The sequence below is a fragment of the Rhinolophus sinicus genome, linkage group LG05 (assembly GCF_036562045.2).
Source record: "Rhinolophus sinicus isolate RSC01 linkage group LG05, ASM3656204v1, whole genome shotgun sequence".
NCBI lineage: Eukaryota > Metazoa > Chordata > Mammalia > Chiroptera > Rhinolophidae > Rhinolophus > Rhinolophus sinicus.
In genome coordinates this window covers 169,773,813-169,788,662 of record NC_133755.1, presented here as the reverse complement: position 1 = coordinate 169,788,662, position 14,850 = coordinate 169,773,813, and the positions used below count along the sequence as shown (strand labels likewise).

The 14,850-nt window shown below is 46.6% G+C and overlaps 1 protein-coding gene across 1 annotated transcript; it reads right to left on the bottom strand.

Annotated features, from left to right (window-relative positions):
- Window positions 1–3,263: 3,263 nt before the first annotated feature.
- On the bottom strand, window positions 3,264–12,011 carry LOC109455393 (UL16-binding protein 3). The gene is made up of 5 exons (XM_074334013.1): window positions 11,425–12,011; window positions 7,617–7,871; window positions 7,116–7,388; window positions 6,310–6,447; window positions 3,264–5,098 (listed from the first exon to the last, which is right to left on the bottom strand). Exons 1-5 carry the CDS (start codon window positions 11,519–11,521, stop codon window positions 5,094–5,096), a joined length of 768 nt encoding a protein of 255 aa, XP_074190114.1. The 5' UTR covers window positions 11,522–12,011; the 3' UTR covers window positions 3,264–5,093.
- Between the last annotated feature and the right edge of the window lie 2,839 nt (window positions 12,012–14,850).

Here is a 14,850-nt window from a genome sequence, read left to right as displayed (position 1 = left end):
GGTGAGATAGACGGGAAAGTAGTGATTCAATTCTCACTCCTACTAACGATGTCAGGACTCCTGTTTTCCATCTTCCATGCACCACTTCTTACAAAGATACTGACATTTTGTCAGTGTGATGGGCGTATTAGGGTATCCCATTGTTCTTTTGCTTTATCTTGATGATGTGGGACATATTCAATCATTTCACAAGTGGATTCACCATCGGTGAAGGGCTTAAAGCATTTGCCTAACTTGAGGAGTATTAGACTTATCCTTATTTATTTGTAGGAGTTCATTATACTATGTTCTGTGTGCTGATCCTTTGTCCATGGAGAAATAAAACAACTTTGAGAAGTAGAGATGATTCTGTGGTGAAGACTTACTTTTCACTGAAAAGGTGACTGTATGTGGGGGTGGCTTCACAGAGGTCATTCCTAGGATGGAGGAATGGGGCGAAATCAGAAAGATTGTCATTGCTTAAGTCCCAGAATATAATTTGCATCCAGAGTATCAGGATAATGTTTTAAAACTTTTTTAAAAAATTGGGGAATATTGGGAAACAGTGTGTTTCTCCAGGGCCAATCAGCTCAAAGTCGTTGTCCTTCAATTTAGTGGTGGAGGTCACAGCTCAGCTCCAAGTCCAGTCGCTGTTTTCAATCTTCAGTTGCAGGGGTTGCAGCCCACCATCCCATGTGGGAATAGAACGAGCAACCCTGTTGTTGAGAGCTCACACTCTAACCAACTGAGCCATCTGGCCACCACTCTGGAAGCTCAGAGGCAGCTCATTGTCTTCAATTTAGTTGTGGAGGGTGCAGCTCACTGGCCCATGTGGGAATCCAACTGGCAACCCTGCTCAGAGCTCCCACTGTAATCAACTGAGCCATCCAGCCACCCCAGGATAATGTTTAAAACGACACATGATGCCTATTAACTTAAAAGTGATCCTTAAAATCGCTGTTTCCACAAGAAATCTGGCAGAATCACTGGTATTTACCCTATAACATGGAAGAATAGTGAAATGCCCTGAATTCTCTACTGGGTTAGAAAACAAAACTCCAAAGTAATTAAGATTTTAGAATACAGACGTATTTATATAAGTATCATTATAGGGTAATAAGTTACTAAAGGAAACAGTCATAAACATAATTTCGTTCTGTTTAAAATATAGTGCGGTTGGCCTTGCCTGCACCTGCCCTGAGCCAGCGGTTCTCCACGCACACTCCATCCAGTGAGACGTGCCACCCACGGACCAAGCTGACATGGGCAGAGCGATGGTAGCCAGACTGGACTGGGACAGCTGCTTCTGGAGCTGCTCCTACCCACGCAGATTTCTTCAAACCAAACAACTGCTGTAACACCTTCAAGTAACCCCTCCCACAACACCTCCACCGCCCCAAGTCCAGCGAATGCCACCACCAAGGCAAGGGGCGCTGCTCCGCAGTCAGCAGCCGGTCTCTTCCTGATCTCGGTCTCCCTCCCACATCTCTACTGTTAAGACACTCAGACCAAGACACATCTGTACTTCCCCGTCTTCTGAACGCAACCCAGATGGCGTCCAGACATCCAGTGCGATAAGGAAAAACAGGTCTTCGTGGAATCTACTAATTCCACAGCTTGTTTTATTGACACAGAAAATGTCGAGGATCTCAGATTTCATTGGTTGGAAGAGCATGGGCGGGGCTTGACTACGTGATTGCCAATATTAAATCTACTGGAGCTTCACGTACAAGATGAAGAGACACATCCAAAATGAGTTAAGAGATGATTTCCTTAAATGTGGCTTAAGCAGTATGGACAGATAAAACTACCTTGAAAATGAATAGACTGTATCTTATCTAGCGCTAGAGGATGGGATTTGGAGCAGATTCAGTGTTCGTTTGGTTCATTAAAGCTATATGACCATAAAACCGTTAGGTAATGTGAAAAGCTTCCGTGATTCTATTTGCATGCACATTCGAAGGAACTTCCAGGCGTTCATGCAAAACCTCAGTGTATGTGTCACAGCACTAATTTAATGCCAATGTAACTCTGGATCGAGTTTTACGTTGTTAAGCTATCACTGTTCTCTTGGGAACTGGACTCTTTCCTTTGGACATTGCACTTGACTTTTTATACAGTTATTGACATGTGCCAGAGCAGTGATGGATTAGAATGCACCCCAAATCCAAGCCTAATGAGTAAGTTTGCTTACATACTTATCACTTATTCCAATTCAAGAGTGCCCGGTTCACTTAGCTAAACTAATTCCAAACAGTAGAAGTACACTGACCTCAACTAATTTCAAAATCCTTTTTATTTCTGCATGCATTGCATACTTTTTACAATCTAAAAAATAGTATGTTTTGAAGGTAAAATTGACAAATCTTAAAATTGAAAATGCAAATATGTACACTTGAAACTAATTTTTTAAAAAAGAAAGAAAACAAAAGGCAAATATGTGAAGGAGCCAAAAGTGTAAATCAGGTATATGGGAAGTGAAGACTGGAAGCTTACCTAAATTAAATTCAGAAAAAAATTTAAGTTCTCTGTGTGTATACCATTTATAAAACTATGAATCAGAATAGCCACATTTGGAGCACTTTCTGTTATCATTCAATATTTTTGCATAGAATCTGATCCTAAGCCTAATGTGGGCTTAATTTTGGAAAGCAAATCTTTTCACAACTGCCTCAATGCACAGAAACCTTTTAAAAAATAGACACTCCCTAAAGTCTTTTGTTCGCGTGGTTACACACTGATGCTTAGATGTTCCAGTATCTAATATGGCCACAGTGGTCTTGATAACCAAAGTCGTTTTTTCCCGTCTTTAGAATCCTACACAAGAACACCATATCCAACAGATCTCAATTTCCTGTGTGTGTGAATGAACATTCCCTTTTGTTTCATACCTGAATGTAGTACATCTATTTTGGATTGTATATTGTGTTTGTGTATTTATGCTTTGACTCATAGTAACTTCTCATATTATGGAATTGATTTTCACTGAACACAAACTGTAAATAAAAAGAAATGGTTGAAAGAGCAAAAATAATAATTATAAAATAAAATGCAATAGGTGGTTTCTGAAGACACAGATAGAATTCCTGAGGTTCTGTCTTTTTTTTTTGTCTTTTTTTTTGGCAATATCATGTCCATGAACAAAGACATGATGCAGAGATGTATCTGATTTTCCACACACAAAAAAAAGATGGAAACTATTCTGATTGTTGAGATTTTTTTATTCAAGCAATTAAAGTTTAAAGGTAGGAAATTCTGGCCTCAAGAGAAAGTGGCATAATATGTTTATTTTTAAAGCATTAAATAAGATAATCAGCAAATGCAGTGAGGAAGATGAGATGTTGTATGTACGAGGTCTGACAATTTAGTTTGCGAACTCATCCTAGAAAAAGTGCTACATACCTACTGCTGAATATCATTATGATCACTTTCGAAGTACTCCCCTTGGGAAGCTATGTACCAACGCCAGTGCCTAGTCTACCCTTCAAAGCAATTTTGGAATTCTTTTTATGGAATGACCATGAGAGCTGTCATTGTATAACCCTTCATGTCCTGAATGTCATTAAAATACCTTTCTTTCGATATTTCCTTTACCTGCAGGTAAAGAAAGAAGTCATTGAGTGACAGGTCAGGTGGGTAGTGAGGGTGTTTCAATACACTTATTTATTTACTGGCTAAAAACTCCCTCCCAGACAGAGCCGTGTGAGCTGGTGCATTGTCGTGATGCAAGAGCCATGAAATGTTGCCAAAAAATTCAGATGGTTTTCATCGAACTTTTTCACGCAGCCTTTTCAGCATTTCCAAATAGTAAACTAAGGTAACTGTTTTCTAGTTGGTACAAATTCATAATGAATAATCCCTGTGATATCAAAAAAAGTTAGCAACATCATTTTGACTCTTGATTTGGACTCACAGACCTTTTTTTCATTATGGAGAATTGGCTGACTTCCATTGTGCACTTTGACACTTTGTTTCAGGGTCATATTGGTACATCCATGTTTCATCACCAGTGATAACAAGGCCCAAAACATCATCTTGCCTCTCCAAAAGGTCTTGGCAAACTTCCACTCTCCTTTGCTTTTGTTTATTGATGAGCTCCTTCAGGACCATTTTTGGACACACCTTTCTCACACCAAGATTTTCAGTAAGATTTTCCTGTTTCTCTATTGATGTTTACCTAGTCTGCTATGCTTCTCACAATCAGCCAACTCACAATTCAACAAATTTTTGCAACATTTTTGTCAGTTCTGTTCGTTACTGACCACCCTGACCTCTCTTCATCAATGACGCGTTCTGTCCCCTCAGAAAAACATTGAATCCATTTATACACTGCTATTTTCTTGATGGCATTATCCTCATAAACTTGGACTAACATGTCCCTGATTTCACTTCCACTCTTGCCAAGTTTAACAAGAAATTTAACGTTTGTTCATTGCTCTTGATTCAAGTTCAGATATTCTCGCAATGGTACACAAAACCACGCAAAGACAATAATGAACGCCACTCAGCAAGACACCGCCACATGTCAACACGAACACAGTGATGAGACACTGAGATATCAAGGTTATAAAACCTTACTGAGCTGCCAATATAAGTGCACAGTGGTAAGTTCGCGAACTTAATTGTCAGTCCTCGTACTGTATCATCATGGTCTAAAAATGAACAGCAGGTATGGGGACAGAGCCAGGAGTGCAGTTTCCAGGCTCTTAGCCTCACATGGAAATGTGCTGGCTCGGGTAGTAAATGGCTATCAGCTGTGGCTAGCTGGCTGTCAGCTGTAACCATTGAGCCATTTGCCACTAAAATATCTGCCGCGGTTACGTTGGAGAGTCGAGTCGAGTTGGTCGGTTGGCAGAAAAGTGGACAGCAGGTCACACGTCGTGTGAATCCAGCTTCCAGTGAGACTACAGTGGTATGACTCCCCTACCTATGGCTCTGTGGGTGTTCCTTTTTGGCCTCACCACTACCTGCGTTCTTATGTGGAGAGCGGGACTAGAGACCCCAGAAGAGACTCTGCCTGTCACCCTGCATGACAGCAGATCATCCAAAAGCCTCCAACCAAAGGGCAGAGTCGCTGAGATAGGCACACTATCCTGGGCTTCCTGGTAGCATCGTCAGCCTGCAGAAAAGAACAAGTGATGGTCCCAGTGGCTGAGGAAATCCTGGCCCGTTCTCCTGGGGCTACTGCACCCAGTTACACCCCATCTTGAGACTTGTCCTCACCAAGGTCGTGTATTTCCCTGCACCTATCATCCCTTCCCTGTGACCAGCAGCCTGTAGCAACCTCCACCTTCCTTTTGCACATAGAGAGTCAGCTCCAGAACCTGCTACAGACCTTTTGGGCTCAAACTAAAGTGGGGTTCCCTCACTCAGGTTCTGATTCTCCCAGTTATGGGAAAGCCTAAGACATGGCAGGAGCTGTGATGGAGAGGAGGGCCTGTATCCTGACACCTCTAGCCTGAGGAGGGTGGCAGGGAAACATCCTTCTTTTCCCTTCCCTAGTAGCCTCTTAGCTAACAGCACATATCTCTGAGTATGACAGCCCCAGCCCTGCCCCATCCATTCCTGGTCCGCTCAGCTCTGAGCAACAGCAGCTCAGCCCCACCTATCTCCCCAGTCACCTCTGCTCAAGGCAGGGGCCCCTCAGTGGCTCAGGATCTGAGTCTGCAGGAGGCTGGCTGTCAGGTGATTATGCAGGGCTCAGCCAGGAATCCCAGGTGTGCACGGAGAACTGCCTTCCTTCTAACCTCGTCCTGCACAGTCCCTACTGTTTGCCTTCTGCCTTATCTGCTGTCCCCGAAGCCACTTTCTGTGGGAACACAGCCCTGAACTCTACCCGTTTGAGTTGAATCTGAAAGGCCTTCCCTCCCTCTTCCTAGGATGAGACCCTGGTCCCTCTCCTCTTAGCCCCCTGGATGAGCCCCCCTTACCTTGGACACATCACATGGAGCCACCATGCTGCTCTCACCCGCATGTGAGTGCTGCCCATGCCATGTGTCCCTGCTGTCCCCACACCACCCACACTGGACCCAAACAGAGAATCTGATTCAGGACTGAAATGACTAAAGACCATGAGCCTTAATGTGGGCCCCTCTATTTCCACTGGCACTGACAGTGAGGAGATGCCAGAACTCAAGGCTGAGCTGTCCCAATGATTGCCATCAGGCGATATGAGGTGTTATTCTCCTGTCTCATTTCCATGATGAAAAGGTTAAATGAGGTCGAAGGAGTCAGGCTGGGAATTCACCCTTCCCCATCCTCACTCCAGGCCATCTGCCCCTCATTCCCACTCAGTTAAGCCCTCAGTATCTGCTACTTTAAGGGACATACCTTGTGATGACATTATGATCCAGCAGGTAAGGAAGAGAGGGAAGATCCAGCCAATAGGCGTGATGATCGAGGCCTTGGAATGGGCTGTGGCTGCGGCCTTGTTTGGTGGAGCTGTGTTTGGGACCATTGTTGTGGGGGCTGCAATAGAAACACAAGCATGAAAGTCCTTTTCCAGACATCAAAATGGGGAGACATCTCCTCAGCTCCTACTACCCCGGGTAATACTGCAATGCAGACAGTTTCTCACCTACTAAATGGCAGCTGTTATGACAGGACCTGAGGTAGGAAGCGAGGAAGGGGTGTGCCCTGTCCTCCACGGGCTCATAAAGCTGATGGGGAAACAAGGGTTACAATATGACCAGTCACTGCTGCTGTGACAGAAGAGGAGGTGACACGAGGAAGGTGGTAGAAAAGTTCTCTCAAGAGCTGACAGTTGAGGGGGTATTGAAGGATTTACAGAAATATACCAGGTGAGACAAAAAAGAAAAGTGATGGTAAGGAGAGGAAGGAGTACAAGAAAAAGTTCTGGAAACAGAATGATGCCCTCGTGTTTGAGGCCAGCAAGAAATCCACTGTGAATGACCAAAGATATGTGCAGTGAGGAAGAGACGTCACGAGGTGCGAAGGGAAAGGAAGCATGGCAGAACACACCTATGGCTATTATGCTCCCAGGAAGACTCACTGAGGATGGATCCTTTTTCAAACCACACACACACACATACACACACATACTCAACACACTCACACAAGGGTAGATCGATCTCATCTCAAGAGAACAACCACTTCATTCCTGCTTTCTCTCTTACCTATTGTGTCTAACTGTTTCTTCCAGTGCACCAAGACTGGAAGCCATTCCTGGCAGTCTCCCATTGAGATCTTTGTGAACGAATTCGTCAATTCCTTGTCATCCTTCCACTTCTCTTTTATCTGTTCGCCTTCAGGATGATCCGCTGTATACTTTCTGTTCTCTGAGTCAAAGAGAAGGTATCTCTGTCCATTGAAGCTGAACTCCCAGGATGCACTGGCACGTCCATTGGCTTTACACTCACACGTCATCCTGACCTGCAGGGTGAGAGGAACTACCCCACAGCCCCATGGGAAAGAGGTCAGCCTCTGGTCTTGACAGGTCCTTGGCCCCCACCTGGTGTCTGTCTCACCTGGACTCTTCTATCTGATCCTGGTCTCCCTGACTTTTCTGCAGAATTATTGGAGAAGGAACAGCACCCACTTTCTTTTGTACATGAATACAATAAATGCAGAAAACCCCTCAATCTGTTCTCTCCTGCATTTGGACTTTTCCAACTTACCACTGTCTGCGTATTTCTCCAGTTTGATGTCAGGCAGTCGCTGTTTGAGCAAGTCCCCCACATGACACAGCGTATCAGTCTGTTCATTCCAGACTTTTGTGGCATTCACATCCTCTCTCAGGAGAGTCATACATATAACCTTCTTGCTGCCACAGTCATAAAAAAGAAAATTGTTTTCATCCACCTGGCCTTGAACTTTACACCATGGTTGTCTATTAGCAGTGACATCGAAATCATAGTGAAGAGAGTGAGCATCTGTGAAGGAAAAAAACACAGGGTGGGGTTGGAAATAAAAGTCCCAAGGCACCCCCTCCATGATCTCTGAGACAGCAAAGAATCCCCCAGGCTGTGCTGGTAGACCAAGGACTGACCCCTCCCTTCATCAGTAGAAGGCTAGTGCCCCTCCCTTGCTTGAGGAGGACCAGGAGTTCTCTGCTTGGTAAAAACCCACACATCCCCAGATATGTCCCCTCTGTCGACCAGGCCAACACCCAGCATGAGTCAGCCTATCACCACTGCGGGGACGTGGCAGGTGGCTTTGGAAGAAAGGCCTAGATGCCAGAGGATTGTCAGAAATGAGCCCAGTGTCCTGAGGGGAAATGGACAGCATATAGGAAGCTGCTCCTGGGGAAGCTGTATCATGGTGAGGATGTGTGAGGACATGGACAGATCCCAAAGTTGGAGAAGCCATCACTGAAAATCATGGGTCACAGGACTTAGCACAGTCCCAGGAGGTGGTGCTGACCTGATAACAAGATGGGTCATGCAAGCTTGGAAAAAGGCCTGGCAACACTGCATAAAATATTACAGAAAAGGCAGAACTCTGAGGCAGATGGTGAAGGAAAGGATCAAATGGCTCAGAGAAGAGAATATGCCAGAGAGGCTATAATACGAAAAGGCAGGAAAGTGTCCAGTCAACCATGCTCCATGGGAAAGCCTAAAGAGAAACTCTTCTTTATCAAGCCTAGGAGCAAAGCATGGGTGAAGAGAACTCCAGAATTCTCAAAACGCTCAATAGTGACCTTTGTTGAAGGTCAGGATGGTGGTAGGAGTTGGTGTTTCTCAAAATGGCTTCTAGTAGTAATGGAGATGGAAAATGTTGAAATAATGGATGCCAGGTGAAAATGCTCTATGTCAGGAGCAAAGTAGGCACGATGATCAAAATGATTGAAATGTCAGAAATCCAGCCAGGGCCTCAACCACAGACAGCAGTGACTATGGCTCATAGACCAGGGTGACCGTACAGGCAAAAGGCATGAGCACCAACCTGGATACTTCCTGCTTCGTTTAAGTGATCAAAACAAAGACAAAATACAAGGTAAATAACTAGGAGGCTAAAACAGCCTCCCAAAAAAAGACTGGATCCTTTGCCCAGTTTCCTGAACTGAGGCACATCTCAGACCTGGAACCCATTACTAGAAGGGGATGCCAGGTTACAATGAGGAAGGACCCTCCAAGGTGACAGCAAGTGCAGTGATTCTTCCGGCCTTCTGCAAACAGCCATATGCAATTGACTCGGTTAAGTGTACATGGGGACAGAAACCCCCCAGTAGTTCATATGGGACCTAGTGTGTGAGTTGTCATCATCCCTGGGGATCAGAAGCATCACCCTGGCTCCCCGTTTCTTGAGGGATGCCTGGCGGTAGGGCCTGGTAATAAACAGACACCTGTCCCGGGTCCTATGCACAGAGGTGTTATTGGTCCATAGATCCACACAGTGGTTATTTCACATGCCCCAGATTTGTAACAAGAATGGAAAATCTTTGTATAGAAAATCACTTGTGAGCTGAGGGCTACAATAGTAGTGAAATTTAAATACAATCTTCTCAATCTATCTTTGCATTCTGTAAATGGAACGTTAAAAGAGTATTTTATCCTGGATTAAAATGACAGACATGAATATGAACCATCAAAGCCTAAAGGATACAGGCGCATGATCCCTACCAACCCTGTAACCATTTAATAACAGTGTGGTCTGAAGACACTATGTAAAAGGTTAGCTACTAAATGTTTTAGGGTCTGCAGACTGCAGGCTCTGCGACTGCTCACCTCTGCTGTTGTAGCAGGAAAGAAGCCATAGACGATACATGAATGAATGAGTGTGGCTGGACCTGCCACTAGCGCCCAATGACCATGCAGGATCTATGATACTAGAAGTATCTGAGGTAGGAAAAGGTGCCATGTGGACTTCATGGCATCTTAATGGGAGAATCACATCACAGACCCATAGGGTCAGAAGCAAGGTCATGCCCCTTGCAGCAGGGACATCCACACCATTTAAAGAGCCTCTTGGTAAAGTGCTAGGGCCTGGTAGAGATGAGGCGTCTGGCTACGAGATATCAGAGTGCCCACCATGAGGGTCATCAGATCAGATAGGCCCGGTTGTCATTATAAAAAAAAAAAAAAAAGTCATTTTTGAGGCATTGAAATCAAGGTCACAGGGAACAAATGAGATGCAGAAGCAGCTGGCCCTGATCTTGACACCAGAAATGTTGCACCAGCAGGACCCTCAGGTCACACCTATGGCTTCATGCAGTGTCTCAAAGGCCCCCTGGGGTCAAGGAATCCAGCCTACAGAAAGGAGGGAGGCAGTGGCCCATACCTGTGGGACCCACATTCTCTCACATTCTCTCCACCCAGAAAACACAGGCAGGACAGGGCATCCTGGTTCTTCCACATACAGTGGAGACTCCCTGAGAGGTGATTCTCTAGGGGGCTGGGACACTCATATCTGGACACCTTGTATACCTTAAATATGGGGTCAGCGGTATAGGAAAGTATAAATCTTGCCCCCATTCATTTGCATGTTGTCTTTGGCTGCTTTTGCACTAGAAGGTGGAGGTGTGTAGTGCACTCCTCCAGAGACAGGCACCTAAAGGGCTGGAAAAAATCACATTCACTATCTGCCTGCCCTTTGCTACTGTGTAATGAATGCTGCTGCTTCCTCAGCAGGTAGAAAATATGGGCTTGGGACCTAAGGGTGGATGGCGTGAGATCACTTCCTTGCCATCAATGTCAGTGTGAACTTTGGGAAAGTGTGCTTCCTGTCCCTCCTACTCTAGGTTCCCTGGGCCAGGTGCAGAGGCTTTTGCTGAGGTGTGTCCTCAGGAAAGGGGGATGAGGTGCCACTTGGTGGAGGAAGTGGTTAGGGTCACTTCCCCCGCGGGAGGTGTTGGCAGCCCTGGAGTTCTTCAAACCCCATAGCACTGGGTAATAAGACAGCTCTCTGGGGAGCAGTCCTGAGGGGAGTAGACAGCAAGGAGAGCCTGCGGCTGCAAGGCTGGGTGATCAGCGGGCAGAACCCGCTCAGTTCAAGGGTGGACGGCACTGGGAATGATGAAGGGTTTGTGTGGGAAAGCTGTGTGTGCACAGTAGGGGCATATGTTTATTCTTGTGCGCGACCCTGCGGAAATGCCCGCGCTGACACCGTGAGTCCGTGACTCATGCTCCCACTCCCAGAAGCGCGGGCTGGGGGGTGGGTGCTTCAGCAGAGTGTCCTGCTGCGCCCTCTGTCCTTCCCTTCTTCTCCCCGCCGCTCTCCCACCCCTTACTTCCCCCCCCCAATTTGCCCAACATCACTTTTTCTCCCAACCGCCTCGTTTGGGTCCCATTTCTTGCCGGGATGGCAAAACCCGCCCCGTAAACCGCGAGGCTGAAACGAGCCCTTGGAGAGGATTGAGGACGGGACGGCGGCGCCCGGGGACCGTTCGCGAACCCCGGTGAGCACCAAGTCCCCATCCCCGGTCTTAATGCCCCCCATCCGCTCCTGCTTCCCTCCTACCCCCTCACCGCAACGCCCCCAACTCACCGCCGCGCGCCCAGAAACAGTGCGCTGCCCAGGTGCAGTCCCGCAACAGAAGGACCAGGAAGACAAACTTGGAGCCCGCAGGTTTCACCACCATCATCACCACCTGAAGCTGGAGGGCAAAGCGACGGAGCCCGGGATGCGTGGCTGCGCAGAAAGCAGAGAAAGTGTTCCTCCTCACGCTTTGCTCCTGCGCGAACTTCGGAAAAAGCACAACCGGAGAGACCGGGAGAGGCAGTGGAGATAGGGCGTGCCGGCATTTCTGACGCAACCTTCGTCGGGCCCGGCCAGCCGGCCTCTCCCCGCTGCTATCGCGCCTGTGCGCTCCCTGTCTCCGGCGCTCCCTGTCCTTCGGCAAAGTTGGCTGCTAAAGTGTGGTCTGTGCGGCTATCTGGGGTCGCCGCCGATATGCTTCTTCCTGTCTGGGGGCCGCCACCCCTCTTCCCAGCGCTCTCACCCCGCGCTGCACTCTGACACCTCCAACAACACCACCACCACCACCTCCCCTCCTTCCTTGCCTCCACCTCACTTCTGGGGACATGGGAGCCCAGACTGTTGGGAACCAAGGAGTCAGGGTAGGGGGCACCCCCAGGGTCTCAGTCCACAGTCACCCACAAACAACCCCTTTGCCTACTCTGCTCAAATGACTTGCCCACACAAACCCTGCATCATCCACACTGCCCTGCACCCTTGAACTTCCTGGCAGGCTCTGCCAGGAGATCACCTGACCTGCAGCCCAAGGGTTCACTTCACCAGACACATCTCAGCCACTTCCCCTCACCACTCTCACTGCTCCCCACCCCAGCTCACCATGTTTTATTCCCCAGTTCGTTGGTGTTCAGATACTCCAGTGTTCTAACATCTTCCCACCTGTGAAGTGACCCTAATCACTTCCTCCACCAGTGGTACCTCATCCCCCTTTCCTGAGGACTCACCTCAGTAAAAGCCTCTGCACCTGGCCCAGGGAACCTAGAGTAGGAGGGAGAGGAAGCACAATTTCCAAAGTATGACCTTGGGAATGATGGTAAGGACAGGCACTCTCACTCTACTCTTTGGCCCAAACCCTCCTTTTCTACCCACTGTGGAAGCAGCAGCACATAAAGGTCATAGATTTAGGCAGGAGGCTGCAAACCTTTTCTACAAAGGGCGATAGTGAGTGTTGTGATTTGCAGGACATTCAGTGCCTCTGGATGCACTGCACACCTTCACCTTCCAGTGCAAAAGAGCCAAACAACATGCAAACGAATAGGGAAACCAGACATGTACACTTTCCTAGACTGCTGACCCCAGATTTAGGGTATACAGGGTGTCCCAGATATGGGTGCCCACTAGGGAATCATTGAGCAGGGAGCCTCCTCTGTGTGTTGAAATCCAGAAACAAGCCCTGTCCTGCCTGTGACTTCTGGGTGGAGTGAATGTGAAATGATGTGGTCCCACAGGTATGGGCCATTTCTCCTCTCCTTTTGAAGACTGGATTCCTGGTCCAAGGGGGCCTTTGAGACACTGAATGAAGCCATAGGTGTGACCTGAGGCTCTTGCTGGTATAACATTTCTGGTGTCAAGATCAGGGCCTGCTTCTGCACCTTATTTGTTCCCCGTGATCTTGATTATTTCAATGAATGAAAAATCACTTCTTTCTTATGACCACTGGGCCTATCCAACCTGATGACGCTCATGGTGGGCACTCTGATATCTCATAGCCAGACGCCTCATCTGTACCAGGCCCTAGCACTTTACCTAGCGGCTCTTTAAATGGTGTGGATGTGCCTGCTGAAATGGGCATGGCCTTGCTTCTGACCCTATGGGTCTGTGATGTGATTCTTTAATTAAGATGTCATGAAGTCCACATGGCACCTTTTCCTACCTCAGATACTCCTAGTGTTATAGATTCTGCATGGTCATTAGGCGCTAGTGGCAGGTCCAGCTACACTCATTCATTCATATATCGTCTATGGCTTCTTTCCTGCGACAGCAGCAGAGGTGAGTAGTTGCAGAGCCTGTGGCCTGCATACCCTAAAATATTTAGTAGCTAGCCTTTTACAGAAAGTCTTCAGACCACTGTTATTAAATGACTGTAGGGTACATTATCATGCCCGGGCATCCTTTAGGCTTTTAAGATTCATACTCGTCTGTCGTTTTATCAATGATAATATACTATTTTAACATTCCATTTACAGAAAGGGAAGACAGTTGGAGATGATTGTACTTAAATTTCCCTACTATGGTAGCCCTCAGATCACAAGTGATTCACTAATTACAAAGATTTTCTTTGGAAAGGCTGTGGAGAAAAAGGAACCCTCATACACTGTTGGTGGGAATGTAAATTGGTACAGCCACTATAGAGAAGAGTATAGAGGTTCCTCAAAAAATTAGGAATAGAATTGCCATATGAACCAGCATTTATTCTCCTGGAGAACTACCCAAAAATTCTGAAAACATTGATCCGTAAAAATATATTTACTCCAATGTTCACTGCAGCATTATTAATGGTAACCAAGACATGGAAACAACCAAAGTGTCCTTTGGTAGATGATTGGGTAAAGAAGATGTGGTATATACCACAATGTAATACTACTCTGCCATAAGAAAAGATGAAATAGGGCCATTTGCGACAACATGGATGAATCTAGAGATTATTATGCTAAGCAAAATAAGTCAGACAGAAAAAGTTGAGAACCGTATGACTTCACTCAAATGTGCGATACAAAACTGCAAGCAACAAAGGAACAAGACAAACAAACAATGAAACAATCATAGATACAGACAACAGTTTAGAGGTCACCAGAGGGTAAGGCGGGAGAAGGATGGTAGAACAGGGTAAATGGTGTCAAATATATGGTAATGGAAGGAGAACTGATAGTGGGTGATGAACACATAATGTGATATATAGATGATGTATTTTACTAAACATTGTCACCCCAATAAATTTAATTAAAAAAATTTTTCTATTATGGTTACAAATCTGGGAAATGTGAAATGACCACAGTTTGGATCTGTGAACCAATAATACCTCCCTTTGCATGACCGGGAACAGGTATCTGTTTGTTACCTGGCCCCACCGCCAGGTACCCCTTCAAGAAAAGGGGAGCCAGGATGATGCTTTTGATCCCCAGAGATGATGACAACTGACACACTAGGTCCCATATGAACTACTGGGGGGTTTCTGCTTCCCTATGTACACTTACCCGAGTCAGTTGCCAAATGGCTCTTTGCGGAAGGCCAGAAGAATCACTGCACTTGCTGTCACCTTGGAGAGTCCCTCCTCATAGGAACCTGGAATCACCTTCAAGTCATGGGTTCCAGGTCTGAGATGTGCCTCAGTTCAGGAAACTGGGCAAAGGATCCAGTCTTTTGTTGGGAGGCTGCTGTGGGGACAGAGCCCCAGAGAGCAGTTTACAGCAGGTCGCACATCGTGTGAATCCAGCCTCC